This window comes from Choloepus didactylus, chromosome 9, assembly GCF_015220235.1.
Source record: "Choloepus didactylus isolate mChoDid1 chromosome 9, mChoDid1.pri, whole genome shotgun sequence".
NCBI classification, from domain to species: domain Eukaryota; kingdom Metazoa; phylum Chordata; class Mammalia; order Pilosa; family Megalonychidae; genus Choloepus; species Choloepus didactylus.
This window is the reverse complement of record NC_051315.1, coordinates 134768299-134794775: the sequence shown is the minus strand read 5'-3', so window position 1 is coordinate 134794775 and position 26477 is coordinate 134768299. Positions and strand designations below refer to the sequence as shown.

At 48.2% G+C, this 26477-nt stretch overlaps 1 protein-coding gene across 3 annotated transcripts in view; it reads left to right on the top strand.

Annotated features, from left to right (window-relative positions):
- The window catches only part of LOC119544039 (high density lipoprotein binding protein), an 88065-nt gene that overhangs the window by 52148 nt on the left and 9440 nt on the right, over nucleotides 1-26477 (top strand). For all 3 annotated transcript variants that reach the window (XM_037849060.1, XM_037849059.1, XM_037849061.1), the window contains exons 5-17: nucleotides 692-907; nucleotides 9161-9367; nucleotides 9509-9724; nucleotides 10037-10243; nucleotides 10462-10569; nucleotides 11635-11739; nucleotides 12182-12260; nucleotides 13502-13641; nucleotides 20965-21069; nucleotides 21203-21316; nucleotides 22072-22158; nucleotides 22269-22400; nucleotides 25647-25865. In XM_037849060.1, the coding sequence (XP_037704988.1) occupies nucleotides 692-907; nucleotides 9161-9367; nucleotides 9509-9724; nucleotides 10037-10243; nucleotides 10462-10569; nucleotides 11635-11739; nucleotides 12182-12260; nucleotides 13502-13641; nucleotides 20965-21069; nucleotides 21203-21316; nucleotides 22072-22158; nucleotides 22269-22400; nucleotides 25647-25865 (1935 nt within the window). The remainder of the gene's footprint in view (nucleotides 1-691; nucleotides 908-9160; nucleotides 9368-9508; nucleotides 9725-10036; nucleotides 10244-10461; nucleotides 10570-11634; nucleotides 11740-12181; nucleotides 12261-13501; nucleotides 13642-20964; nucleotides 21070-21202; nucleotides 21317-22071; nucleotides 22159-22268; nucleotides 22401-25646; nucleotides 25866-26477) is intronic.

The following is a 26477-nucleotide window of genomic DNA, read 5'->3' as shown; positions in this document are numbered from 1 at the left end:
TCATGACCAGCTACATCCTCGATACTTGTATTTTAGTGTCAAATGGGGGTTTTACGTCCACCCAAGAAGAAGCTCTTTTGTCTCCCCCATCTTGCCCCCTTGTTAAATGCACTCCTCTCTACTTTGTAGTTGAAGCCAACAATCTAGGAGTAACTCCTGAGTCCTGCTGCCCCCACCCTTGCCCTCCTCAGCCTGTTATCCATACAGCAGCCAAGCAACCCCGAGCATGAGGCAGAGCAGGCCCACCTGCTTAATGCCCCTTGTGGGCACCTTATTTCACTTGAAAGCAAAGCGACGCCTCCCAGCTGCAAGGTGGGCTGGCGTCTGGCCCCTTTGTACACCACTGTGCTCCCTGGACCCACCCACCCCTGCCGCCTCTTGTGGGACCCTCCAAGTGCCCCCTGGCTGGTGCATCTCGGCCTCGGAGCACCTCTCTCTTGCCAGCAGCAGAGACGGCTCCGAGGCCCCCTCCTTAGGCAGGTCCTTCCTTCGCGGCCTCCCCCACCCCCTCTCCATCTCATCTCTGCCTGCTGCCATCGTGCATCTGGGTTGGTTTCCTTCTGCAGGAACGCCAGCCTCCTGAGGGCTGGCACGCTCCCCCGGCCCTTCACTGCCCTCTCATGGCTCAGCCGGGTCTGCGGGATATGCTCTGCCCTCCTCATCTCCTAACCCTCCCTTTTTGTGCACATAGGTGTTCCACGTGCCCCTGGAGGAGAGAAAATACAAGGACATGAACCAGTTTGGAGAAGGGGAACAGGCAAAAATCTGCCTGGAGATCATGCAGAGGACCGGTGCACACCTGGAGCTGTCGCTCGCCAAGGACCAGGGCCTGTCCATCATGGTCTCGGGGAAGCTGGAGGCTGTCATGAAGGCCCGCAAGGACATCGTCGCCCGATTGCAGACCCAGGTGGGTGTCTCGGTGCTGTGCAGGTGCTGTGCCACCGGGGGCCTCCCGGGGACCTCGCCCCAGGGGGCGCTTTGGTTTTTTGGAGGCAGAGCAGCTCCCGGCATTATCATTGAAAACCCATGGAATGGTAGCTGGGAAACCTCCCATTTTCCTGTCTGAGTGAAGAATTAAGAATTAAAGGCTTATCCCAGAGCTTGCTGGTTGTGCAGGAGGCACGGGGGCCGCCCACGTCCCTGACCCCCGGGGCTGGTTGTGAGCATTGGCTCGTTTGCTTGTAAGTACAGATGTCCAGGCCCCAGCCTTGTGAGAGTAGAGGTTCAAGCTCTTGTTTGTTTTAAACCAGTTCCAGGTCCTTAGAAGCCTAATCCCAGCTCTTAGACTCTATCTGGGAACCACTGTAATAACTAAATCTGTGATTCATTTCTCTCTTCCTAAGTGGCATCTCTTAAACACCAAGATACTTAGAGAAATGCGCTGAAGCACAGTGTAACATAGGACGGCAGTGGGTTTAGGCAGAGAGGGGTCCTGCCAACTGCCTGTTGAGTGTGTGTGTGCTGGGGTGGGAGCTGGCTCTGGAAGAGGGCCGGAGGCAGGAGAGGCCGCAGGGGCAGGAGCTGGAGCTCAGCTGTGCCAAGCAAGACCTCAAGGCGGCTGCCCTGGTACCGGCAGCTCAGCTCCCCACACCTTGGCTGGTGTCGTGGCGTCGGTGTTCACAAGTTGGAAGTGTCTTGTGTGGCTGGGTTAGCATTGTGGCCGATGCCCAGAGGCTCTCAGCCTTGTGCTGCTGTCTGCCGTCATCTGGTCTCGAGTGGGCCCCTGTGGGGGAGGCAGATAGAGGCCTTTGCCCCTGACCCACACCCCTCCCGCACCCCCAGATATTTTAAAGCAAGTCCCAGGCATGTTTCTCCTGGTGATAACCGCAGTGCACCCCCACCTTTTCACCTTTTTTTTTTTTTTTAATTAACATAAGCTTTGTACTGTTAACCCACTTAGTAAAATTAGTAATTTTTAATCTCATCCATAACTCAATCATGTATGTTCAGACTTCCCTCATTATCTCAAAGGTATTTTTTCCAGTTTATTTCTTCAAATCAGTATCCAAACAAGGTCTACGTGTTGCATTTGGTTTTAGAGTTTCAGGTCTCTCTTCTTCTTTAACAGTCTGCACTCCCACCCCTTTTAAAAAAATTTTTTTAAGCACTTGTATTTAATTTGAATTGTATACACATGCGTGCATATACCTGCAATAGCACATTAAATACTATTTTGCCATGCCAGTTGATATAGAATTCTTAACACTATGTGGAATGCGAAATACCTTTTTCTTTAGGTTAACAAGCATTTAAAAAAAAAAAGGTATATTTGCAGTGAGGAATTTTAAATCAGTAGGAGAGAAGCTGAGGGAGAATAGAACCATCAGCAGTCAGCCAGTAGATAGTGTCCACATTTGTATTTTAAAAAATAAGAACTTAATAATTAATCTTAGGTGATTGTTATAGTAATAAAATTTTGCCCTGATACATTTGGCCACAGTGTCATGGGATAAATTGCAACAGACTTAGACTCAATTTCCCATTTGCAAGAAAATATTTTAATTACAGTTTCCACTTAGTTTATACTTAGGTTGTAGGCATCTAGAATTCTCATTCAAGTTATTGGAGGTAGTTAAAACAGCAAAAAAAAGCTGACTTAATATTTGTATATCCAATCTCAAAATATGTAATAAAAGCTAACGTAAATAAAGTGTTTACAAACAACCTGAATATTTTTAGTTCTATTCCTCTTAACTTTGAAAATGAAATTTAAAGCAAAGCATATAAGAATCTGCAGTTTCTTGTTAGAAGGCTGACTTTGGTGCTCGTGGTCTCCGGTTATAAATGCAGTTGCTCATTTCCACGTGCTGTAGAGGTGATTTCCCAGTCATGGTATTTGAGTAGGTTGGTCCAGAGTCTCAGCCTGCAGCCCACGGTTAGCAGGCTCTTTCTGAACAGTCTTCTTACCCGGTCCTCCGTCCGCTGGGCTGGGTGTTAGATACCGCAGCTGGCTCACGAGGACCCTGTCCCAAAGAGAAAGGTCCACTCCGTGAAGATCTGGGTAGCACCGTTGCAGGAGGTCGCGAGTGAGATGGGCAGGCCCTGGAGGAGAGACCCTTGTACCCAGGATGAGCTTGGGTCTGCACAGTTAACAGTCTGTGCCTTAAGCACCTGTGTTGTGGAAAGTGATGGGGGTGACGGGCTTGGTGGATGTCCTGCCTGTGGACAGGAGGTAACAACTGAACTTTCACCGTTTGATCAGAAAAATTGAGCAACATGCGAGTGTTGATTTCTTTCACCAATACGGCGGCCTCAGGTCTGGGATCCTTTTGCACTTCTTGTTTCTATTCACGTGGCTTGATAAGAGAGTGCCTGGTTTTTAAATTTTGCCTTGCACACCCATCTCTTCATCGCGCCTCCCGACATCCCCAGCTTGTTCCAGACGCTCTCTTCTTCTTGTGGCCTTTTTTTTTTACTGAAGGCAGAGAGAATTCAGTACCTTCATTTTTCATAGCTTCTCTGAAACCTCTAGCTGAGGGAGAAATGATAGCTGTGGTTGCATCATTTCCCGCTAATCCTGCCGCATGGGAATTGACAGTAAGCGGATAGGGACAAACATAGACCTAGGGCCAGAGCTTTGTCTTCAGCAGGTTATACGGAGAAGTAAAGCCCCTGGAGCAGTCACTTGTTAAAATGTGCTGCAGGGTTTCACCATTTGACCAAGGGGCGTGTCTGTCAGTGCCAGTTTGGGGGAAACGAGCAGGGCACAGCAAGGCAGGGTGGCGCCGACATGTAGGCTCTGCTGGGTGGCTCAGCGGGCTCGGTGGGCAGGCCGGGTCCTGCACACTCTGAGGCCAAGTAACTTCTGCCGTCCTGCAAGGCTGGACAAGACCTTCAGCCTCTTCCTGAGCTTTCAGATGATCTGCCCAGGCAAAGGGTTGAGAACAGGCAAAAAGGAGTTGAGTTTTAGTGCTCCAGGCCACAGGGAACACAGTCCTCTCTGAGAACGGAGTATCAGATTCAGACAGTGATGCCCGTAGTCTTGGGTAATTCAGTAACGGTGGTTCTTTCGGGAAACTTCTCTTCCCACAGCAAATCATTTGCTTGATTAGAATCTAAAATTGGGCCCAGCACCTCCTGTTGACCTCGGGGCGTCCATAGAGAGTGTCATCGGCGAGCAGAGGGACAGGGGCAGCATGGGCTCGGGGCAGCAGCAGCTCCGCGGCCTTTCCAGCGGGGCTCAACGTCCCAGGTGGCATTTTGAAACTGGGCAAGGAGCCAGGCACCGAGAGAGCCACGGCAAGGGGCGGCGGCCAAACACCCCCACCCTCTTCCTAATGCCATTGATCTGTTGAGAAAACGGAGTGTTTGATTTGTTCAACTACTCATTATTTCTTGTAAACTGGTGGTTAGATCTAGGGGCATGATTAGTTGCATATTCCATTTATTTTGGCACAGATAATCCAGATGGTACTGTGTACTTGGTGTTACATACGGCTGTTTTCTTGTCCTGATTCTGAGGTTGATAGTTGATTCTGGTGTTTTTTAGTTTAAATCTACTCATTATAAAGTTCTCTGCCAATAAACTTTTACTTAATGGTTTGTTTTTTTATTGTGAAATACAACATATTTACATAGATGTGATAGCTTTCCAAGGGCAATTGAACAAGTCGGTAGAGTGCAAATTTCAAAGAATGTTACAGGTTACAGTTCCAGTTTCAGTTATTTCTTTATTGTGAAATACAACATATATGCAAAAAGGTGACAACTTTCTAAGTATGATTTAATTTATATAGGAAATTTCCAAGAATGAGTTACAGTACCATAGTTTCACTTATTTCCTTACTGTGAAATATATATACAAAAAGGTGATAACTTTCAATTTATAATTTAACAAATAGCTATATAGCGAATTTCAAAGAATGTTATGGGTTACAGTTCCACCATTTCAATTCTTTCTTTCTAGCTGTTCTAATACCCTAGCAACTAAGATAAAGAAAATTATGTAGAGATTCAGTGTTCATAATCCTTTGCTAAATTCTATTTTGTCTGTTGCTACCCCTTACTGTAGTTTAATCACTTCCCACATCTTCAGGGATGTCTAGGCAGTGACCATACTTAATGGTTTTATAATCCATTGATGATCCTTGCCTAAATTAATTGGGAATTGCAAATAATGATTTCTCAATTCTGTCAAACTTCTACGTAGTTGATATTCTTGTAAAGAAGATCTTTTCTTCATCAACAATTCATACAGGAAATGCAGGATAAATAATTGATCCTTTTCCCCTTATCAAATTTTACGGGTTTTTTTTGTGGGTGGTACTCTCAGTACTCTGGCATCTTCACTGGCAATGGGTGAATCTTTTGTGTCATTGTAGATTCAAGAAGTTTTGCATTTAATGTATTTCAGTGGATCACAGCCATTTCTTTATGCTTAAATTGCCTCACCTTTGGCCAGTGAGAACCCTTTTGACGTTGCTTCCTCTTCTTCTGGCACAATCCATTATTCTTTGATAACTTCTTAACTTCTAGCACAAAGAAATGTCTTGGGCTGATCTTACACATTTGTTTCCACGGATCTGGAGTCAGCTATTTGTCCCAGAGGCCTGGTCCTTTTTAGTGGGACATTTCCTTTCGGGAGCACGGAGAAGGGCAGAGGCAGCACGTTGCTGCTGGGTTGTCAGTGCTCAGGGGCCTTTTCTGAGGCCAGAGCTAGGAAAGTGGTGTTTTAAAAAAGGAGAAGAATCGCGGGTTCTGATGTTTCTCATTAAGGTGAAACTTGGAGGATTTGGGCTACTTTGGATTTTGTACTTATTGCTTTAGTGAAAAGCGCGATTCCTAATGACATTAACATAATGAATTGTTTCATGTTATAATATATCTGTAGTAGTTTGAAAATGATTCCAGTATTGCCACTAACATTAAGACCACTAAGGACGTGCTAAATTTCTTTAAAATGCCGTCAAAACAAGGGGTTTTCAAGTTACTGGAAGTGATTCTTTTCTTTTGGGGTCATGCTATCATCTTGATATATAGTTAGGTTCGTTTGCTTCAGTTGATTTATAGTTTTTTCATGTCACATAAACACGGACATGATCACCAAGTGAAGACTGCGTGGTAAGGCGTATTCAGAGAAGCCTCCCTTCCGATGCCCTCCCCTTCTACCCCTTCCCTGGAGATGGCCGTGAACCCTGTTCTACTCTTGCCATCCTATAAATCTTGCACACTGTTGCCTATTTTACCCCCTGTTCTTTGGGATAGATCCCTAGAAGTGAGATGGCTGGGTCAAAGGTATGTAGTTTCACTGGAGAGAGCCCCCCCCTCCCCTCCTTAGGACTCCTGTTGACTTGCACCCCCTTCGGGAGTGTGCGAGAGCTTTGCTTCCCCATATCCCTGCTGGGCTCGTCAGATGCTTGGGTCTTTGCCATTCTGAACAATAGCTGGGTGTAGCTTTTAATTTGCATTTTTCTGATGAACGAGATTGAGCATGTCTTTGTATCTCTGGGCCGTTTGCATTTTTTTTTCTGTGAACTCACTCCTCGTAGATTTTGTCCATTTTTCTGTCAGGTTTATCTTGCTCAGTTTCTGGAGCTCGATGTATTAGGGCTTTTAAAAACCCTCTGTCAGTAGTGTAAGTTGCAAATAATTTTAACGAGTTTGTCATTTGGTTTATGATCTTGCTCATGGCGTGTGTTGCTTTATGGAAGTTTTTTCTTATTAGTCAAATTTATGAATCTTTTAATTTTGTATCATTGTTAGGAAAGTTTTTTCACTTCAAGGTCGTAAGAAGATTTATCCATATTCTGGTACTCGTGTAAGGGTGTTCTCACCGTTCTTGTTCTGCCTGTTTGGCGTTTATTGTGAATGGTGTGAGGTACAGTTCCATTTTCATATTTTTCTGTAGTTATCAGTGTGAACTCCATCTTTAAAAGACCATTTTCGAAGACTCCAGTGATTTGACATGCTGCTTTTATCATGTACTGAATTTCCTATTAACTTAGGTCACGTCTGGGTTTCCCTTCTGACCGGCGGTCGCTCTCTCCATGTGCTGGTGCCTGCCATTTCCACTGTGATGGTTTCGGAACATGTCTGCGTATCGTGCTGTTATGGGCCCTCCCGTGGTACTGTGCTGCTTTCTCAAGGGTTTCCTGGTGTCTTCGTTTGCATGGGCTGCTGTGACGTACTACTGCCGGGTTGGCTTGAACAACAGGAATTTATTGTTCCTTGGTTTCGGAGGCTAGATGTGCAGAATCAGGGTGTCGGGAAGATCAGGCTTTCTCGGGAGGCTGCAGTGGCTGGGGGTGGCTGGCTGGCCAGTCTGTCCCCGTCTCTGCCCCGTGACAGAGCAGGGTGTCTTTTGTCTCCTCCTCTGGCTTCTACAAACTGGCTGTGTCTGAATGTCCTCTGCTCACAAGAACTCCAGTCTTGTCGGATCAGGGCTCACCCTGATTGAGTTTGGCCGTTTTAACAGCGTCTTCAGAGAGCCTGTTTAGGAATGGGTCTGCGCCCACAGGGTTGGGATTGAGCATGTCTTCTGACACCTGGCTGTTCTGCTCTTGTAGTTCGACTGTGCAGACTGTAATCACCGTCTTCAAAATCGCATTGGTTTTTAAATTTCATCTTGGAGAATTGGTGTAAACTTCCTCTTGGGAGAATTGGCGTCCTTATGATTTAGACCTCTTAGATCTTCTAAGGGATGTTTTCTCATTGCCGTAGGCCACCTTTTTGGTTGGGCTTATGCCTAAGTACTTATTGTCCTTTTTGTTTGCTTTTCTCTTGCCTGTTAGTGGGTCTTCCTTTCTGGTTGTTTTTTGTATGGATTAAGGCTGTTGATTTCTAGATGCTAATTTTTTGTCCCTGTTATAGACAATAAATTTAATTTAGGAGTAATTTATAGTAATTTATGCTACAGGCGTAATTTCTCCAAGGACTCTTTTTGACTTGGGTTTCCAGTGTGCAGTCACATGATCTGCAAGTGGAGAATCTTGCCCTTTTTTTCTCCTGTGCATTCTCCTTTCTCACTTGGCTGGGAGGTGTGGTGGCAGTAGCAGTGCGGGCGGTGTCTCTCTGTTCGGGAAGGCTTTGGGCTGAGGTGTGTATAGTGTCTTTGGTTGTGTTAAAAAAAAATTCATTAATTGCTATTTTCTTGCAAATTTTTATCACAAACAAATTTGAATTTTGTGGGGGTGATTGCTTGATTTTTCTCCTCAGATCTAGCAATGTGAAGTGTTCCATAAATGAATTTCCTAATGCTGAACCACTGTGGGAAGAAACCTCATTTGGTCACAATGTGTGTCACCACAGTGCAGTTGGGAACTGTTTGGAACAGTTCCATGTAATGTTTTTGCACCGTGTTCAGAGTGAGGGTCAGAACTGCCCTCTGGATCAGGCCTGCAGCCTTCCCAGCCGCCTCCGCCTGTCCCCAGCACGGAAAGGGCCATGCTCCTTCTCAGCTACCTGGGACTTGGGGGCCTGTTCTAGTGCCTCTGAGCCATAGTTCGCCACTTCTGTCGAGAACGTGGAGATTGTCTGCTGTGAAGCTGCTCACTCGGGCCCAGGGAGGCCTCCCGCACCGGCTGGTGGTGACGCAGCAGAGGCCGCACCAGGTTGTCATGCTGGCCCCTTTGTAAAGGCCGCCTGGTTAACGGCTGTTTTTTGTTTCTTTCTCTTTGGTTTCTCTGCAACTTTAGGATGGGGCTTAAATCTCTTGTGTTGACTTGTGTTGAAGCGTTTTGGTTATTTTCATTTTCTTCCCTCTGGTGATTTGTCTAATTTAGCTGGTTATAAAAGAAAAGGAGTGACAGTTTGTTACTAGATACAAGGTTTATGGCTGGAAAAAATAGCCTAGTGCTCCAGAAACACAAGTGCATCTGGTTAGTCAGCAAGTTCTTCCTTTACTCCCATGTGCCTTGCACGGCATTAGCAATCGGACAGGAACAGAACAAGCCAGACCTTATTCTTGCATGTTTCTGTCCTCGTGGTGCTGATAGCCAGGCTGGAAAGACTGTGAAGAAGTACGTCTCCCTGAATGACCCTGGCCACTCAGGTGCAGTTGGGGAGCCCTCCCTGAGAGCGGGGTTTTTAAGCTGAGACCATAGAAGAGGATGAGTCAGGGGCAGCCGGGCGAGGGCACGCGAGAAGGGCATTTGCATGGGGGCAGAACGCTTTTTCTGAACCAGGCATGTTTCTGTTTCCTTTGGTTCCCTTCCTGCTGCAGGCCTCAGCAACTGTTGCCATTCCCAAAGAACATCATCGCTTTGTTATTGGCAAAAATGGAGAGAAACTGCAAGACTTGGAGCTAAAAACTGCAACTAAAATACAGATCCCGCGCCCAGAGGACCCAAGCCATCAGATCAGGATCACCGGCACGAAGGAGGGCATCGAGAAGGCACGCCACGAGGTCCTGCTCATTTCCGCCGAGCAGGTGTGTGCTGCATGGCATGCGGCATGGGCTCGTCTGAGGTTCCTGGGCCGGCAAAGGCAGCCGCCCCGGCAGCTGTGTGGCAGGGTGAGCTGTGTGCCTGAGTGTCCCTGGAGCCACGTCTCATGGGCCTGTGCTTTCCAGGACAAGCGTGCTGTCGAGAGGCTGGAGGTGGAGAAGGCGTTCCACCCCTTCATCGCTGGGCCCTACAACCGCCTCGTCGGCGAGATCATGCAGGAGACGGGCACGCGCATCAACATCCCCCCGCCCAGCGTCAGCCGGACAGAGATCGTCTTCACTGGCGAGAAGGAGCAGCTGGCTCAGGCGGTGGCACGCATCAAGAAGATCTATGAGGAAAAGGTGTGCCGCTGACCTGGCTTGTGCCCCAGCCTCGGTTCCCATGGTTAGCAAATGGCAGCCATGCCTTCCCGGCCGCCAGGTGGTTCACCAGGGCTTCAGGGGCAAAGAGAATGGGGGCCATGCCCTGCACATCAGCTGCCCTCCACGCGCGTCTGAAGAGAAAGCCCAGGCTTGCGAAGCAGTGTCCGCGCACCGGCCAGCCCTCGCCCTCGCCTGGTGGGGAGGGGTACCTGGTCTCGGCCCCCATCGTCTTGCCTGCGTTTCACTTTGCTCTTCCCTCTTTCTCACTGCCCTTGTGGTGGTCTTACCTAGAAAAAGAAGACCACAACCATCGCGGTGGAGGTGAAGAAGTCACAGCATAAGTATGTCATCGGGCCCAAGGGCAATTCCTTGCAGGAGATCCTGGAGAGAACTGGCGTTTCCGTTGAAATCCCACCATCAGACAGCGTCTCAGAGACCGTGATACTGCGAGGCGAGCCTGAAAAACTAGGGCAGGCGCTGACTGAAGTCTATGCCAAGGTAACCCTCTGAGGGTGGAGTGTGCTTGGTTGTGATGGATTCTGTGCAGTCCTTTATGCCCCTTGGTTGGCGTTTCCTGGGGTCCGGGTGGAGATGGCAGCACGTGTCTTGCAGTGGGCGACAGCTTGTCTCGGACCCCTAGGTGAGTGACCCAGCTTCTGTTTTGACATAACCTTGAGTTCTGCAAACCCGTGTATTTGCTTTCTTCTTTTTCCTAGGCCAACAGTTTCACAGTTTCCTCTGTCTCTGCCCCTTCCTGGCTTCACCGTTTTATCATTGGCAAGAAGGGGCAGAACCTGGCCAAAATCACTCAGCAGATGCCAAAGGTAAGGGAACACTTTCGATCTGATTAGCCTGGGTTTCTTCTTTCAGGTTTTATCGTCACATTTCTGGCATTTGTTTTGTTACTGCTGTCAGTCCTGTGAGATGCTTTCAAAGAGTGAGAAATACTTTTCAGAATCCTTTGTCCTGGTGACACATGTGCTCCTGTGGCTGTGCATTCACCATGGGGCAGCAGCATAAGTGGGTCCAGATTTCCACACCCATCTTCACAGCCACGTGACCAGGGGTGGGGGATGGTGTGTACTGCAATGTTTGAGTGTGTCTCATCTCATGATAGTGGTGTAATAGCTTCATGTCAGTTACATTTGCAGCTTTTGAGGAGCACAGCTGACATAGAGCTTGTTTTCTTGTGGAGTTAGTGGGTCCCCACATCCTCCGCGTTCCTGCCCTCAGAGTCGGGTCAGGTTACCCCCAGAGACAGAGGCTCCCACGGACCCTGGCGGGAGCGGCACCAGAGAACATCGCTCCTGTTTCGTTTAGACGTAGTTTCCAATTTACTTTTTGTAGTCATTTTACTGTTCTTGGTTCAAGTTCTGTTCACACCGATAGAGTTGCTTCATGTGGCAGTTTCCCTTCCTGAACTGTGTTATCCTGGACCAGGAACGTGGGGTGGGCTTGGCCGTGGAAGCAGGCGTCTCTTCCGCTGCCCTTGTGCTGCTTTACCCATGTGGGCCCTGTCAGCTGTACTGTTCCGAATGCAACCAAAGAGGAGTCGGGGGTCTAAAAGAAGGGAGTAAACAGTCCACAAATGCAGGGATGGTGGCGGTGTCGCTGTCCTCTGGTTGTGAGTGCAGTGAAGGCCTGTGCAGTTCCTCGTGTCGGTAAAGGGCTGGTTTGTTAGGAAAAGTGCTCTTCCCGCAGCCCCCCTTTCAGCTGCAGATGTGACCCGCATGCACACGTTTATGTGAGCAGGTTTGGGTCAGCACCTGCCCCTAAAAAAGGCGCCTGCCGGTTCCCTGCTCAGGGGCGACTGCACGCTGGAAGTGGGGGGGTCCCTGTAGCTGTACCTCTCAGCCGTAACCAGCTGGTTCCTTGTTGGTGATTGCTAGGTTCACATCGAGTTCACAGAGGGTGAGGACAAGATCACTCTGGAAGGCCCCACGGAGGACGTAAATGTGGCCCAGGAGCAGATTGAGGCTATGGTCAAAGATTTGGTAAGGGCCCCAGAGCTCAGCGTCTGTCGTCGCATCATGTCCTGATGGGGAGGGAGGCCCCGGTGACTGAGGGAAGGGATGGTTGCCACGTTGCTGCTGGGCGGGTTTCACATGGGTGGGCGAGGGGGAGCACGTGTGCCTGTGTCTTGGGGATCTGGCTGAGTGGCCCACAGAGACCGGAGAAGGCTCTGAGACAGTTGGGTGTGGACTGCAGTCCAGGGCAGGCGTGGGTGCGGGCGGCTGGGTTAGGGGGAGGGCCTTTCCAGGGCCACAAGCTCATCTTCCTGGCAGTTCAATGGTAAGAAAGGGCAACAGTTGCAGCGTCCTGGTTCTCGTTCTGGTTCTGGTTCTGGGTCCGTGTAACCATCTCCCCCGTGGCCGGACTGCTCTGAAGCGCCTGAGTGCTTGTGCCTGCTGACGTGCCTCTGTGCTCTTCCTGCAGGTTAGCCGGATGGACTACGTAGAGATCAGCATCGACCACAAGTTCCACAGGCACCTCATTGGGAAGAGCGGAGCCAACAGTGAGTGGGGCTGTGAGCACAGCGGGCGGCATCCCAAGACCCTGGGGCCTCGGAGCAGACAGCCCAGGCCAGGCCCTCCGTGTCATGGGAAGGAAGCGTGGCCCAGCGCTGCTGCCCGAGGACCGCGAACCTCTTCTGCATCTAGGGGAGACTGCTCGCCTTTCCCCCTCAGGGCAGCGGTGGGTCGCAGAGCTGTGCAACCTACAGTGGACTAACGTTCACTTTCAGAAGGCAACCCGGTCACCGCCAGGGCCACGCTGGAGGCCACGTGCCCGATGGTCCAGGGTTTAGACATGCTGAGCGTTCACTCCTGAGTGTGCCTCGATCCAGAACCGGCCAGGGAGTGAGACATTTCTGGACTCATGCCCAAGGCAGGGGCCTGGCAGTCTCGTGTCTGGGCAGGTGCAGTGTTGACTTCTGTGTCATCACGTGTGTGATGGCGTCGATGGGGTGCCCACTGAGAGCCCACCGCCGGCCCAGGGACACCCCCTGCTTTGCATAGTCTAAATGCACAGGGCAGTGCCTGGGTGCCCTGGGACCAGTGACATCCCTGTGCTCTCCCTTCAGGCAGACATGTGAGAGGGAGAAAACGCAGGCCCCATGACCAGATGGCTCAGTCAGCAGAGGGACCGTCCCCAGCTGGCCTTTGTGATGGGACTGGGGTCTGGGCCGGGCCAGCGCCGGGTGCTGCCCAGGGTGCCCCAGTCTGCTGGGTGTGAGGGTGACTGTGTCAGCCCTGCCACAGCCCACCAGCCCGCCCATCTTCGCTCTCAGTGTTGCCTTCTTGGGCGTTTTTAAATGATAGGGAATGAAGTCTCTGTGTGAAGACTGACTCGGGTCAGTTTTCCTTTTTATGCTGGTTGAACCATTCCAACACCACAAACTTGCTTTTGTTTTGAGTTAATGTGAGAGCTTTTGATTTTTAGTGGGTCTTTTTTCTCCTTATTCTTTTTTTGAGAATGTAACTTTGGGCGTGAACTGTAGTTCCTGACTTATCTGGATATCAGACACATGTGGGCATTGTTCTAATGTTGTAAAGCTGAGGCCATGTCCCACCCATTGACCCACAGTCACTGCAGGGCACTCTCTGACACAGGTCTCGCCTCAGGGAAGCCAGGAGTCCCACCTGGTGAGCGGGCAGCATCGAGGAGTTTATTTGGAGCTTTGCCTCTGCCTAGTCTAGTTGTGGTGGAATGGAGACTGTTCTGTGTCCCAAACACTCTTCCCTGTTTGCTCCCAAGTAAACAGAATTAAAGATCAGTACAAGGTGTCCGTGCGCATCCCTCCCGACAGCGAGAAGAGCAACCTGATCCGCATCGAGGGCGACCCACAGGGCGTGCAGCAGGCCAAGCGTGAGCTGCTGGAGCTCGCCTCCCGCATGGTAAGGAGCAGACTCCCGGGTCCGTCGGGCCCAGCATACTGGGAGGGCCGGCATTTCTCTCTCCCGCTCCGGGTCAGCCGGCACATCTGGTTCCCAGCACAGCGTGCTGCCGCTGTGCTGCAGACACCCTGGGGTCATCTGCCTGCTCCCAACTCCAGAGGTGCTGGTGGACTTCCCTGGGTCTTAGAAGCACACCAGGTGATGGCAACGTGCAGCCAAGGCCGAGAGCCTGGTGTCTGCACCCAACCCTCGGCATCCAGAGAAAATGCTCACTTGCCGTAGGTGCTTGTAGCTCAGCGCTGGGGGCCCCAGGAGATGCAGTCCCTCTGCTGATTGCTTGGGGAGCAAGGCCCCTGCCCAGGATTTGACATCATCCAGGGTTGCCCCAGGCATCCCGGTTCACTCCTTTCATCCCAGTACTCGTGCCAGGGAGCTCTCTTTCTTGTCAAGGGTGATTTTTACCCACCCGTTCGGGGGTTTCCTATAGCCTCCAGCCGCGTCCCCGAGAGCTCGTTCCTCAGGCCTCGTGCCCTGGCTCTCCCCTCGCTCCGCCAGCTCCTGCCCTGGCCTCTTCCTGGGCCCATCGCCCCGGAGTGGATGACAGCTTTGCAAACCCTCATTTCTCTGTCATCGGAGCCAGAATCTTTCAGAAGTGTGTACATCGATAAGTTGGCTGATAGCGTACTCCCTGCCTTCCAGCTCTGTGCATTCTGTGTTTTTTTTGACTTTTTTTTTTTTAACTTTTTATTTTGAAATACTTTCAAACTTAAAGGACATTTATACAAGTATAAAAACCCCACACAGAGAACATAACTCTACCCCCTAGGTACACCAGATACACCAGTTTTGTTTTGTTTTTAATTTTATTTTGAAATAAATTCAAACTTACCAGAACAGTTGCAAAAACAATACAAACCCCATACACAGAACACCAGCATACCCCGACCCCCCTCCCCTGATACGCCAGTCCACCAACTTTAACATCCTGTCACACCACCATTTCTTTCTTTCCCTCCCTCCCTCCCTCCCTATCATCCATCATCTATTGCTCTGTCTTCTGAGCATATGAGAGCAAGCTGCACACATCCTTGAACAAACACTGTAATTCACATATACATTTCCCATGAACGAGAACATTGATTTATGCAATCACGTTAAGCACAGCTAAGAAGTTCAAGAAATTCAACATTGATACAAAGCTTACATTCTATATTTCCTTTTTTTTTTTCTTATGTCCCAACGATCCTCCTCTCCTCCATCCTCAGATCCCATCCAAGATCATCCTTGGCATTTGTCATTATCTATTTAGACTTTTTTTTTTTTTTCCCACTTGTGGAAACATATATACAGCCTAAATCTTCCAACCCCTCCCTAGCATTCCATTAGTGGGATTAATCACATTTAGAATGTTGCAATGCTATCACCTTCCCACCATCCATTACTAGAAATTTCCCTTCACCCCAAACAGCAACACTACTCTCATTTCTTAACTCCCCGTTTCCCCTTCCCCTACTTTTTGTAACCCATACTCTACTTTTCATCTCTGATCATATTCTCTGATGCTTTCTTTGTGTTTACTGTGGGGCTTAAATAACCTCTTAAGTCTATAACAATTGTGTTTTTCTTTGATACCAACTTAACTTCAATAGGACAGATAAACTATGTTCCTATACTCCTCCATTCCCCCACCTTTATGTAGTTCTTGTGAAAAAATTACATATTTTACATTGAGTCCAAAACCATTGATTTACCATTACAGTTTATGTATTTTAGATCTTGTAGGAAGTAAATAGTGGACTTACAGATCAAAAATACAGTATTGGTATTTATATTTACCATGTGATCTCTACTGGAAATCTTTATTTCTTTATGTGGTTTCAGTCAGTTGTTTAGTGTTCGTTCCTTTCAGCCTGCTCAACTCCCTTTAGCATTTCTTATAGGACTGATTTACTGGTGATGAAGTCCCTCAGCTTTGATTATCTGGGAATGTTTTCATCTCCCCCTCATTTTTACCCTCCAGGTGTTTGTGAATTTTCTAAGTCTCTGATGGTTATGGACTTCTATTTGTATTCCATTGTGGTCAGAGAATGTGCTTTGAATAAATTCAATTTTTAAAAAAAAATTATTGAGGCTTGTTTTATGTCCCAGCATATGGTCTATTCTGGAGGAAGATCCGTGATCACTAGAGAAGAATGTGTGTCCCGGTGACCTGGGATGTAATGTTCTATATATGTCTGTTAAATTTCTCCTTTTCTCTCTCTCTATTTCTCCCTCTCTCCCTCTTTCCTTTCTTTGTTTCTCTGTCGGTAGGGCTCCCTTTAGTATCTGAAGTAGGGCTGGTCTTTTATTAGCAAAATCTCAGCATTTGTTTGTCTGTGAAAAATTTAAGCTCTCCCTCAAATTTGAAGGAGAGCTTTGCTGGATAAAATATTCTTGCTTGGAAATTTTTCTCTCTCAGAATTTTAAATATGTCATGCACTGCTTTCTCGCCTCCATGGTGGCCGCTGAGTAGTCACTACTTAGTCTTACGATGTTTCCTTTGTATGTGGTGAGTTGCTTTTCTCTTGCTGCTTTCAGAACTTGCTCCTTCTCTTCAGTATTTGACATTCTGATCAGAATATATCTTGGAGTGGGTTTATTTGCATTTATTCTGTTTGGAGTTTGCTGGGCATTGATGCTTTGTGTATTTATATTGTGTAGGAGGTTTGGGAATTTTTCCCCAACAATTTCTTTGAATGCTCTTTCTAGACCTTTACCCTTCTCTTCCCCTTCTGGGACACCAATGAGTCTTAAATTTGGACATTTTATTTTATCTATCATATCCCTGAGATCCATTTCGATTTTTTTTATTTTTTTCCCCACTCTTTTGTTCTTTAGGTCGTGGAGGAGGCTGAGTTGTTCAACTTCCTCTAATCTTATATTAGGAGTATCCAGTATCTTTTTAATTTGGCCAGCAGTTTCTTTTATTTCCATAAGGTCTTCTATTTTTTTATTTACTCTTGCAATTTCTTTTTTATGCTCTTCTAGGGTCGTCTTTATGTCCTTTATATCCTGTGCCATGTTCTTCTTCATGTCCTTTATATCCTGTGCCATGCTCTTGTTGTTTGTCTTTACTTCTTTGATTAATTGCACCAAGTACTGTGTCTCTTCTGATCTTTTGATTTGGGTGTTTGCGTTTGGGTTCTCCATATCATCTGGTTTTATCGTATGCTTTAAGATTTTCTGTTGTTTTTGACCTCTTGGCATTTGCTGTACTTGATAGGGTTCTTTCAGGGTCTCTAAAATAACAATCTCTAATTCATCAGATCTACAGCTTGGTGGTGTACACTTTCTCTAACTAACCAGCAGATGGGGTCCATGAGTCACCTATTCCCCTCAAGTCAGTTCTCCCCAACTTTGTCTTTGTGGTGTGTGGGGGTCTGATTCTTGTGGGGTTTGATTGGTGCACCAAGTTTTGGTGTGTTGTTGGTGCTGTCCGCCCTGAATGTGGGGCGTGTGTCTGTGTGGTTAGGGAGGCAGGGCAGCTTTAATAATAAAACCTCCCAGGTGTTTCTGGAGATTCAAGGCTGTTGCAAGAGTCTAAGCCTTCATTTCAGTCTTGCCACCGATTGTCTCTGCTGCTGACCCACAAGTCCTTGGTACTGGCATAGGGTCCCTGGGATTTCCAAGCGGGTCCCCCTTCTCAGCCGTGCTCTTCCAGGACCCCTGCCGAGGGAAGGCTGCACCACGTCACAAGTGTGCGCCAGCCCTCCAGGGAAGCCCTGGGCTGCTGGGTCATGCAGGGGTGTTCCCAGCCTGCTGTAAAGATGGTTGAATGGGGCATGTTAATTTCCCCCTGTTCGCACAGCTACACCTTCCCAGCTCTGGGACAATTAGCTGTGGGTGCACTAAAGGCCACTGTCCACGGCCGATATTGTGGCGTGTGCGCGGTGCTGCGGGAAACACTCCCCGTCACACTGGGACCCTTGGCGTGGCTCTGGGCTATGGGTCTGGCCCCGGGCAGGAGCGTCCCCAGCCCGCCGGGGAGATGGTTGCAAGGGGTGTGGTTTCTTTCTCCTTTTGGCTCCTCTCTGCACCCCCTGGCCCTGAGACAATCAGCAGTGGGTGTGAGAAGGGCTATCCTGCACACCAGACACCGAGGCGTTGGGACAGCCCACTCCTGCCATGCTTTACTGCGTGGTTCTCACCATTGTATCCACAGTCAGTCCCAGGTTTTTTTTTAAAAAAAGAACTAGTCTGTCTCCAAACGCCAACCCATGGTTTCCCCACACCACTGCGCAGCCACTGGACTTTTAGCCAGCTCACTCACTCGACTCCTGGTTTCACCAAATGCACAGTCCCTGTGGATTTAGCAGACCTTGTTCGGCTGGTGCATCGCTGAACTGGTGTTCTGGGTCACTTTCTGGCTTTTATCTAGTATTTTTCACAGAGTATTTTTGCCCTGTCTCACCTAGCTGCCATCTTGGGTTCTCCCAGATACACCAATTTTAACACTTTTCTCCGTTTGCCATGTTATTCCGTCTGTCCATCCGTTCTCTGAATGTCTGAGTGCAGGTTGTGTACATCAGGCTCCTGAACACTTGAGCCGCCATGGATGTTTCCTAAAAACAAGGATATTCATTCATGTAACGTCTTAAATGCACTTACCCAGTTCAAGAAATTTAACATTGATACAAAGCTTACAGTCTTTCACATGTCCCAGTAATGTCCTTTTGAGCCTTTTTTCCTCCCCTGCTGGATCCCATCCAGAATCATGTATTGCATTTAATTGTATTGTCTCTTTAGTTGCTCTTTTTTCTTTTCTTTTTTTTTTAAATTGTGGTAATGTGTTTCTGAGGTAGATTTTCCCATCTCAGCCCCTCCCAGGCATGCCATCAAATGGGATTGGTCACACCCACAATTGTGCAGTACCCTCACCTCCTCCAGTGCTAAAGCGCCCCCGTTCCGCATGTGGAAACCCTACAGGCATTGTGTGCTGACTGCATCACCCTGCCACCTGCCCCTGGCAACCTGTATTCAACTTCTGTCTCCACAATCCTCCATGTTTTCCAAAACTCTCCTTAGCAGCTCTTGTTGGGCCAGTCTCGTGGTGACAAACTGCATCTGCTTTCGTTTATCTTTTGTTGTCTTAATCTGTTCCTTGTTTTTGAAAGACTGTTTTATCAGTTATAGAATTCTTGACTGGCAGTGTTTTGCCTTCAGCACTGTAAGTATGTCTTCCCTCTGCCTTCTAGCCTCCATGGTTTCCAAGGAGAAGTCAGCATTTAATCTTACGGAGGCCCCCTTGTACACGATACATTGCTTCTCTCTTGCGGCGTCCAGAATTTTCTCTGTATCTTTGGTATTTTAGTTTTGTTGTAACATGCCGCAGCATGGGTCTATTTGGGTTTATGTATCCTATTTGGAGTTCATTGAGCATGTTGGATGTGTAATATTCGTGTCTTCAGTTAAATGTGGGGAGTTGTCAGCCACTGGTTTTTTTTAATATTCTCTCTGCCCCTTTTAGCTCCTTCTTCTGGAACTCCCACCACTCAGGTTCCTCAGGCTCTGTTCGCTTTTGTTCTTCTTTCTGTTCTTCAGGCTGGATGATTTCACTTGCCTTATCGTCAGATTCTCTTGGTTCTTTCCTCTGCCAGTTCCGGTCTGGTGTTGAACCTGTCAACTGAGAAATAACAAACTGAGCTGCAAGGCAACAGAGGCATTTATTTTGGGTCTTAAAATTGGAATTTGTGGAGCACAGATTCAGGTAGCCTCCCACGTCATGTTCAGTCTTGGCATTTCCAGGCGTGGGGATTAAAGGAAAAGAGGATTTGGCAAGGTGTGGTTGGTGGACGGTTGGGGTGCTGTAGTTGTCCTTCAGGTGAGGGGCTGAGTCCTTTGTCCTGGGGTCTGTGGTTTGGTCCCCGTGTCCTTAGGGTTTTGAGGAACACTGGTGCTTGGGGCTTAGCACCCTTGGCAGTTTGTGATAAGATCACCTGCAGAATTACCTTGTCTCCGTTTTAAATCTTTCAGACATAGGAACTCCATTTTCTTTTACTTTATTTTTTTTTAACCCATCTAGGGAGTTTTTCAGAATTTCTGTTACTGTGTTCTATAGCTCTGTTTGGAACTTTTTCATCATTTCTGTCTCATCTCTCTATTGATACATCTCTGTTTCTCATTTCCTTTAGTTCTTTGTCCATATTTTCCTGTAGCTCTTTGTGAATATTTAGTACTATTTTTTGAAGTCTTTGGTATGTCTCAGTTTGGTCCTCGTTGATGGTTTCTGATGCTTTAATCATCTTTTCCTGGGCCACTGCTTCCTATGTCTTGTGTATATTGTAACCTTTGATTGAAACCTGGACATTTTCCTATTTTAAAGTGTTATCCCTGGAATTTGTACTCTGAGGCAACTGTTCCTTAAGCTTGTATCCAGCTAGCATTACAACAGTGCTTTCTTTGAATGCCAGGAGCTAACAGAAGGAAAAGGAAAGAAGGAATAAAAGGAAACCCCCTTCCCAGGCTTTGCAGGTTGATCTGTGGGAGCTCTCCAGGGCTTACCCATCCAGTGAGCTTGGAGAAGAGCCCCAGGCCAAAGCGCAGGGGCCTCCCTGATCCTTTCTGCACACTTGGGCATGTCCCCTCCTCCCCAGGAAGCAGCCTCCTCCTGGTTCCAGGTGCTGCACCGTGTGTCCTGCCCCAGGCGGCACGACTTACCTGCTGCTCCACAGCTTTCTGTCAGCGAGCCTTTGTGCACACCGGGCAGGTTGTGGGACAGTGAGTCCCTCAGGTACCACCAGACGGGGGAGACATCCATTCTCCCAGTGTGTGTACGATGGTCACTGGCTCCCTCCAGGATCTGGACTGTGGATCCTCCTGCTTTTAAGTGGCCTTGTCTTGATTGCCCTACACTGCGGCCCTCCAGCTGCTTTCTGGAGCTCCAAGAAGGTGTCTTCAGTGGCTCAGCGCTTCTGGGGGGGGTTAAGGCCCTGCAGTCTCCATCAGCCGTCTTGGTTGGGAGCCATGTGGGTTCATGCCCAAGGTGGCACCGTTCTTTCTTGATTGTCCGAGTTCAGGAAGGATCACTCCCTGCTGTGCAAAGTGTTAAGCCTTGAAGTGGTGACTACTGTGGTGAACTCTGCTAGCCCGTGACCCCCAGCGCATGCTGCAGGGCTCAGGGCTGCCCCCCGGCAGGCACCCTGCTGTTCAGCGCCTGCACCAGGCTGCCTGCAGTGGACTTGGGTCAGTCCCCAGGGCTTCCTGAAGCTGCTCTTGTTGCAGGGGTGGAAGGGGGCTGCTCCCCTGGCTTGTGACGAATGGCACGTACTTAAATTGTCTTTTTAGGAAAATGAGCGCACCAAGGATCTAATCATTGAACAGAGGTTTCATCGCACAATCATTGGGCAAAAGGGTGAACGGATCCGTGAAATTCGTGACAAGTTCCCAGAGGTAAAGGTTTTGTAAACGTGTTCTTTTTTTTTCAATCCTCTAGGAGTGACTTGATTGGTGGTTACAGTATACAGTATTTTGTAATCTAATCCTTATTGATAATCAAACTCAGTCTCGCCATGATTTGTTCTAGGTCATCATCAATTTTCCAGATCCAACACAGAAGAGTGATATCGTCCAACTCAGAGGGCCCAAGAATGAGGTGGAAAAATGCACAAAATACATGCAGAAGATGGTGGCTGACTTGGTAGGAAGGATGCGACTTGCCCCTGTTGTCACGTGGTGGCGTGGGTGGGGAGGAGCGCAGGTCACTCAGAATCCTGGGTCCTGCTCCTGGGCCCTCCCTCCCCGGGGCGCTTGGTGTTCGAGACCCCGGACGTGGAAACACGTCCTGTAGGAGAGAGCTTTAACACCGAGGAAACGCGCGTTTATCGATACACGATATTCCTCAAAACCAAAAGGGGAAGCGGTTTGGGAAGTGGTGGGGTGGTTGATGAGAAGGTTCCTCAAGGGACCTGGAGCAAGGGCAGGGCTGTCCCCTGGTGGGCCATGAGGAGGGTCCCAGCAATCACTTCTGCATGGAGCACAGGGGTCTCACTTGGGCCCCTGCACCGAGCAGCCGTCAAATGCTAGGGTTTCTGGGGGTTGCACGTCGTGTGTGCCGTCTCGGTGTGTGTTCTTTGGGGAGCATCGAGAAGGATGCCTGGCTAAGTACAACTGCTTCTGGGCTGTAGAGTGTGTCTGCAGGTGGCAGGTGGCATGGGGGTCGCATTGCATGCTGCTCTTTATAAAGGGGCTGTGTGCCAGACCTTGGTAGTTACTGGACAGGTCTCATCTGTCTCGTGACCAACCCTGGAGGTCAGATAGGTGAAGGGGAGAAATGGGATCTGAACCCGTGTTTATGGAGAGCAGGGCTCGCCTTTTCACGATGCCATCCGAGTGGAAGGGATGCCTCACTGTCTAACGTGGGTGGTTCATTGTACCATCTCTTTTGTCTTTAAGGTGGAAAACAGCTATTCAATTTCCGTCCCAATCTTCAAACAGTTTCATAAGAACATCATTGGAAAAGGCGGCGCAAACATTAAAAAGGTGACCGCTTGTCCCCTGTTTCTTGACTCTTCGCGTCCTGCCCCGGCCCTGTGCTCCTAACGTATCCACTGCAGGAGGTTGGTCTCTCATGGTTGTCTCCCTCCTTGCAGATCCGTGAAGAGAGCAACACCAAGATCGACCTTCCAGCAGAGAACAGCAACTCGGAGACCATCGTCATTACGGGCAAGCGGGCCAACTGTGAGGCCGCCCGCAGCCGGATTCTCTCCATCCAGAAGGACCTGGTAATGGCGGGGTCTGGGGGCCTCTGGGGTCTCCGGCTCAGCCTCTGGGTCTGGCCGAGCTCCCGTACGCGGGACCAGCTGCCCAGCCTCTTGTGGCGCAGCCGGTGACTCCACGACTCCACGGCCAGGCAGCGCTGCTTGCTAGCAGCTCCCCTGCCGCTTCCCTCGTGGGCGCCACCTTCCATAGACCCATGGCCGTTAAACGTAGCGTTCGATTCGGGTGCTTGTTTAGTAGGCAATTCCTGTACATCAGTTTTCATGCCACTTAAAACTCATCATTTTCTGAAGGTGCTGACAAAATATTGTCTTCAGTTTTTTAGATTAGCATACAATAAACTGCACCTATTTGAAGCGTGCATGTTGATAACTTGACGTATGTGTACATTCAGGAACCCATTGCCACAGTGAAGCCAGTGAACATATCCATCACCCCCTTCATAATACCTCCTCAGTCCCACTGGGGCCCCTCATCCCTCCCGCTGTGGCAGTCCTGTCCCCAGGCAGCCTGCAGTCTGCTTTCAGTCACAGGAGGTTTGTTTGAATTTTCTACAGTTTTATATAAATTGAATCAAAGTATGCACTCTTTACGGGGGCCAGCTTCTTTCACTCTGCATAATTACTTTGAGATTTGTCCATGCCATCACATATGTCAATACTTCATTTTTTATTGTTTAGTAATATTTCATTGTATCACTAGATCATCTCTTGCTTTTTGTGTTTGGTGCTTTGTGTCTTTCAAGGAGATTTTGGTTTCATCCAAGTTGATAAATTTATTGGCTGAGGTTTTTCATAATATTCCTTAACTACTGGTTTAGAGGCATCCTGTACATTTTTGTATGTTGTGTTTTCTTTTTCAGTCAGTTCAAAATACTCTCATTTTCCTTTTGGTTTCTTCTTGGACCTGTGGGTTTTTCAGAAGTGTAGTATTTAAACATCTCCAAATATCTGGTAAGCTTTCCAGATAGTGTTCTGTTACACAGTTCTCATTTAATTTGTTGTGGTCGGGATATACTTTGTGCTACTTGATTCCTGTTAAATTTATTAAGGTTGGTTTTCTGGCCCAATATGTGGCCAGTCTTGGTAGTGTTCTGTGTGCCCTTGAAAAGAATGTGTGTTCTAAGGCATGAAATATTTGGGTCTGTTATATATCCTCTTGGTGAACTGGCCCCTTTATGATTCTATTCTGTATCCTGAAGTCTTTTTCTGATGTTCAAGTGGATTTCTTTCAGGCAGCTTGCTTTTTTATTGAGTCTGACAACCTCTGCCTTTTCAACTGGAACATTTGGGCCGTTTACATTTAATATGATTTTTTTTTTATGGTTGGGTTTAAATTTGCCATCCTGCTATTCGTTTTCTATGTGTTGCGTCTGCTCTTTGTCCTCTTTTTCTCTTTTCTGCCTTTCTTTCGGATTGAGTATTTTTATGATTCCTTTTGTTGGCTTATTAGACTTTGTTTTGTTATTTTAGAGGTTGCTTTATAGCTTATAGTGTACACCTTTGGTTTTTCAGTGTACTGTGAAGTGGCTTTATACCAGTCCAGGTGTAGTTTAGGAAACTTCTCCCTCTTCCACTTCTCCCTCGCCCCAGCCTTTGGGCTTCATTGTCATGCCTCTTACTTCACATGTGTAAGCACCACAGGACCCTGTTGACCGTTTTGCTGGCCCACTCAGTTATATTTTTAAAAGATTTAAATGGTGAGAAGGAAATCTCAGGTCACCCATGTTTCTGGTGTCCCTCATTCCTTCTTGTAGACCCTTGTTTCCAGTTTTCTTCTGTGCGCAGGAGGTCCCTCCACATTTCTCGTAAGCCTGCTCTGCTGGTGATGAACTCTCTGTTTTTGTAAGTCTGAAATTTATTTATTTGCCTTCATTTTGAAAAGAATTTTTGTTCTCGGTGCATAAGAATTTGTTTCACTGTCTTCTCACTGGTGTTCTCTGGAGAAGCTCACGGCATGCTTGGGTTTGTTCCTCCAGACACAGAGCGTCATCTTGCCTCCAGCTGCAGCGAGGTTCTCACCAGCTTTGAGCAAGTTGTGACCTGCCTCGGGGAGGTTTTCCTCATGTTTCTTTGCGCTTCTTGGATGTGTGGGTTTGGAGTTAATGTATTTGGAATTTTGGTCATTATTCCTTAAATTTTTTTCCATTAACTGCTTCCTCTCCTCTCCATCAGGGAGTCTAGTTACACACATAATAGGCTGCTTGAAGTTGTCTTGCGGGTCACTGAAGATGTGTTTATTTTGGGGGGTGGGTTTTTTTTCTGCATGTGTTTTTAAGTTTGTTAATTTTCTTTATCTCATCTCTGTGTTTGACTAATATGTTCAGCCTTTCCTTTAGCTTTAGTGTCCTGGTCTCCTCATTCTAGTACCTGTGTCAGTTCTGAGTTGTTTTTGATTTAGTGATTGCTTCCTCATTCCAGGTTGTTTCTTCATGTCTGGTATTTTTTGATTGGATGCCAGACATTTGGAATTCTTTATTGGATGCTGGGTACTTTTATATTCCTGTACACACTTTTGAGTTTCGTTAAGTTAGTTGTTAAGATTTGTTAGAGTCAGAGCAGTGTTAAGTCTGTGGCCAATTGTTTCCTGCTTCTGGGATGAGACCCCCTGAAGACCACACGTGGGGTGCCGCAGAGCCGAGGTAGCCCAGGCTGGCTGCCGGGGCGGGTGCTGACGGTGGGAGTGCGGGCGCCGTTCCCCCGATCCTTTTGGGAGGTTTTGTCTGCGCTGCTCTCTTCCTCTCCAGCGTTCTGTCCCACACACCGTAGGTGCCTTGATCTCCCTGAATTAGTAGCTCTGTTTTTTTCACTCGGGGAGTCTGCCAGCCCCCCCTCTCTCTTGCATAGCAGGAAGCTGAGGCAGTTGCAGGGCTCACCTGGTTTGTTTCCCGTCTCTCGTGTCTTGAAACTGTTGTTTCATGTTTTTTGTCAGTTGTTGGCTTTTTAAAGTTGTTGTAGGTAAGAGGGTAAATCCAGTCCCTGCTGCTTCATCTTGGCTAGGAGAATAAGAAAAGTTTGCATGTAGGCATCCTAGAGCCAGAGGCTTGTCAGGAGATGTAAAGAACCATATCTTACATTCTGAAATTGCAGCTTCTTTCCAAGCTGTGTGTCCACCCCCCACCCACATTACAGGCACAGGGACTCGGCCCCCTCTTCAGGCACATGGTCGCACACACTGTGGTCTAACTCTACCTCCAGCGCTTTCCTACCACACGGAAACATGACCTGCTCTTGCTGTGTGCTTGATCCCAGGCCAACATCGCCGAGGTGGAGGTCTCCATCCCCGCAAAGCTGCACAACTCCCTCATTGGCACCAAGGGCCGTCTGATCCGCTCAATCATGGAGGAGTGCGGTGGGGTCCACATTCACTTCCCTGTGGAAGGATCTGGAAGCGACACCGTTGTCATCAGGGGGCCTTCCTCGGACGTGGAGAAGGCCAAGAAGCAGCTCCTGCACCTGGCGGAGGAGAAGGTGAGCACCTCCACCTGGGTGGGACTTGCTCGCACCTGGGGAATGGGTTGCCTTCTGTCACTTGACAGGAAGCTTGTGTCTTGCTTCAAGTGTCCTCGCTGTGGAAAACCTGAACTGCCTTTTCTTTGCCTCTTTGAGTCTGCCCTTGCTGTGCTCATTGGGGTGTTTGGGGGGTTTCGTGCATTCAGGCTGCAGAAGCCAACCCTGAGGGTCAGAGAAGTAAACGTGGTGTTGTAAGGAAAGAAGACAGAAGTCCAGCTTTCATGTTTTGGTCCCGCCTCCTTCCTCTGTGACCCCAGACCTGCGTTCTCTCTGTGGGACTTGGTTTTCTCATCTGGAGTCAGACGTTCAGACAGTCTTTAAGGGCCTTTCTGGGTCTGCATGCCTGTGTACAGAATATAGGAAATTTGCTCTCTGGTTTTTTGATTTTCTTTCATTTTTTTGTATAATTTATACACAGGGAACCTTCCCCTCTTTGGTGTATAGTTCCGAATTTTGGCAAACACGCAGAACAGCGTAATCAAAAATCATGTGGCCGTCACCCTGAGAAAATGCCCGTTGACCTGCCTTTGCTCCTTTGTCAGACCCATGTATGGGTCCATTTCCGCAGTC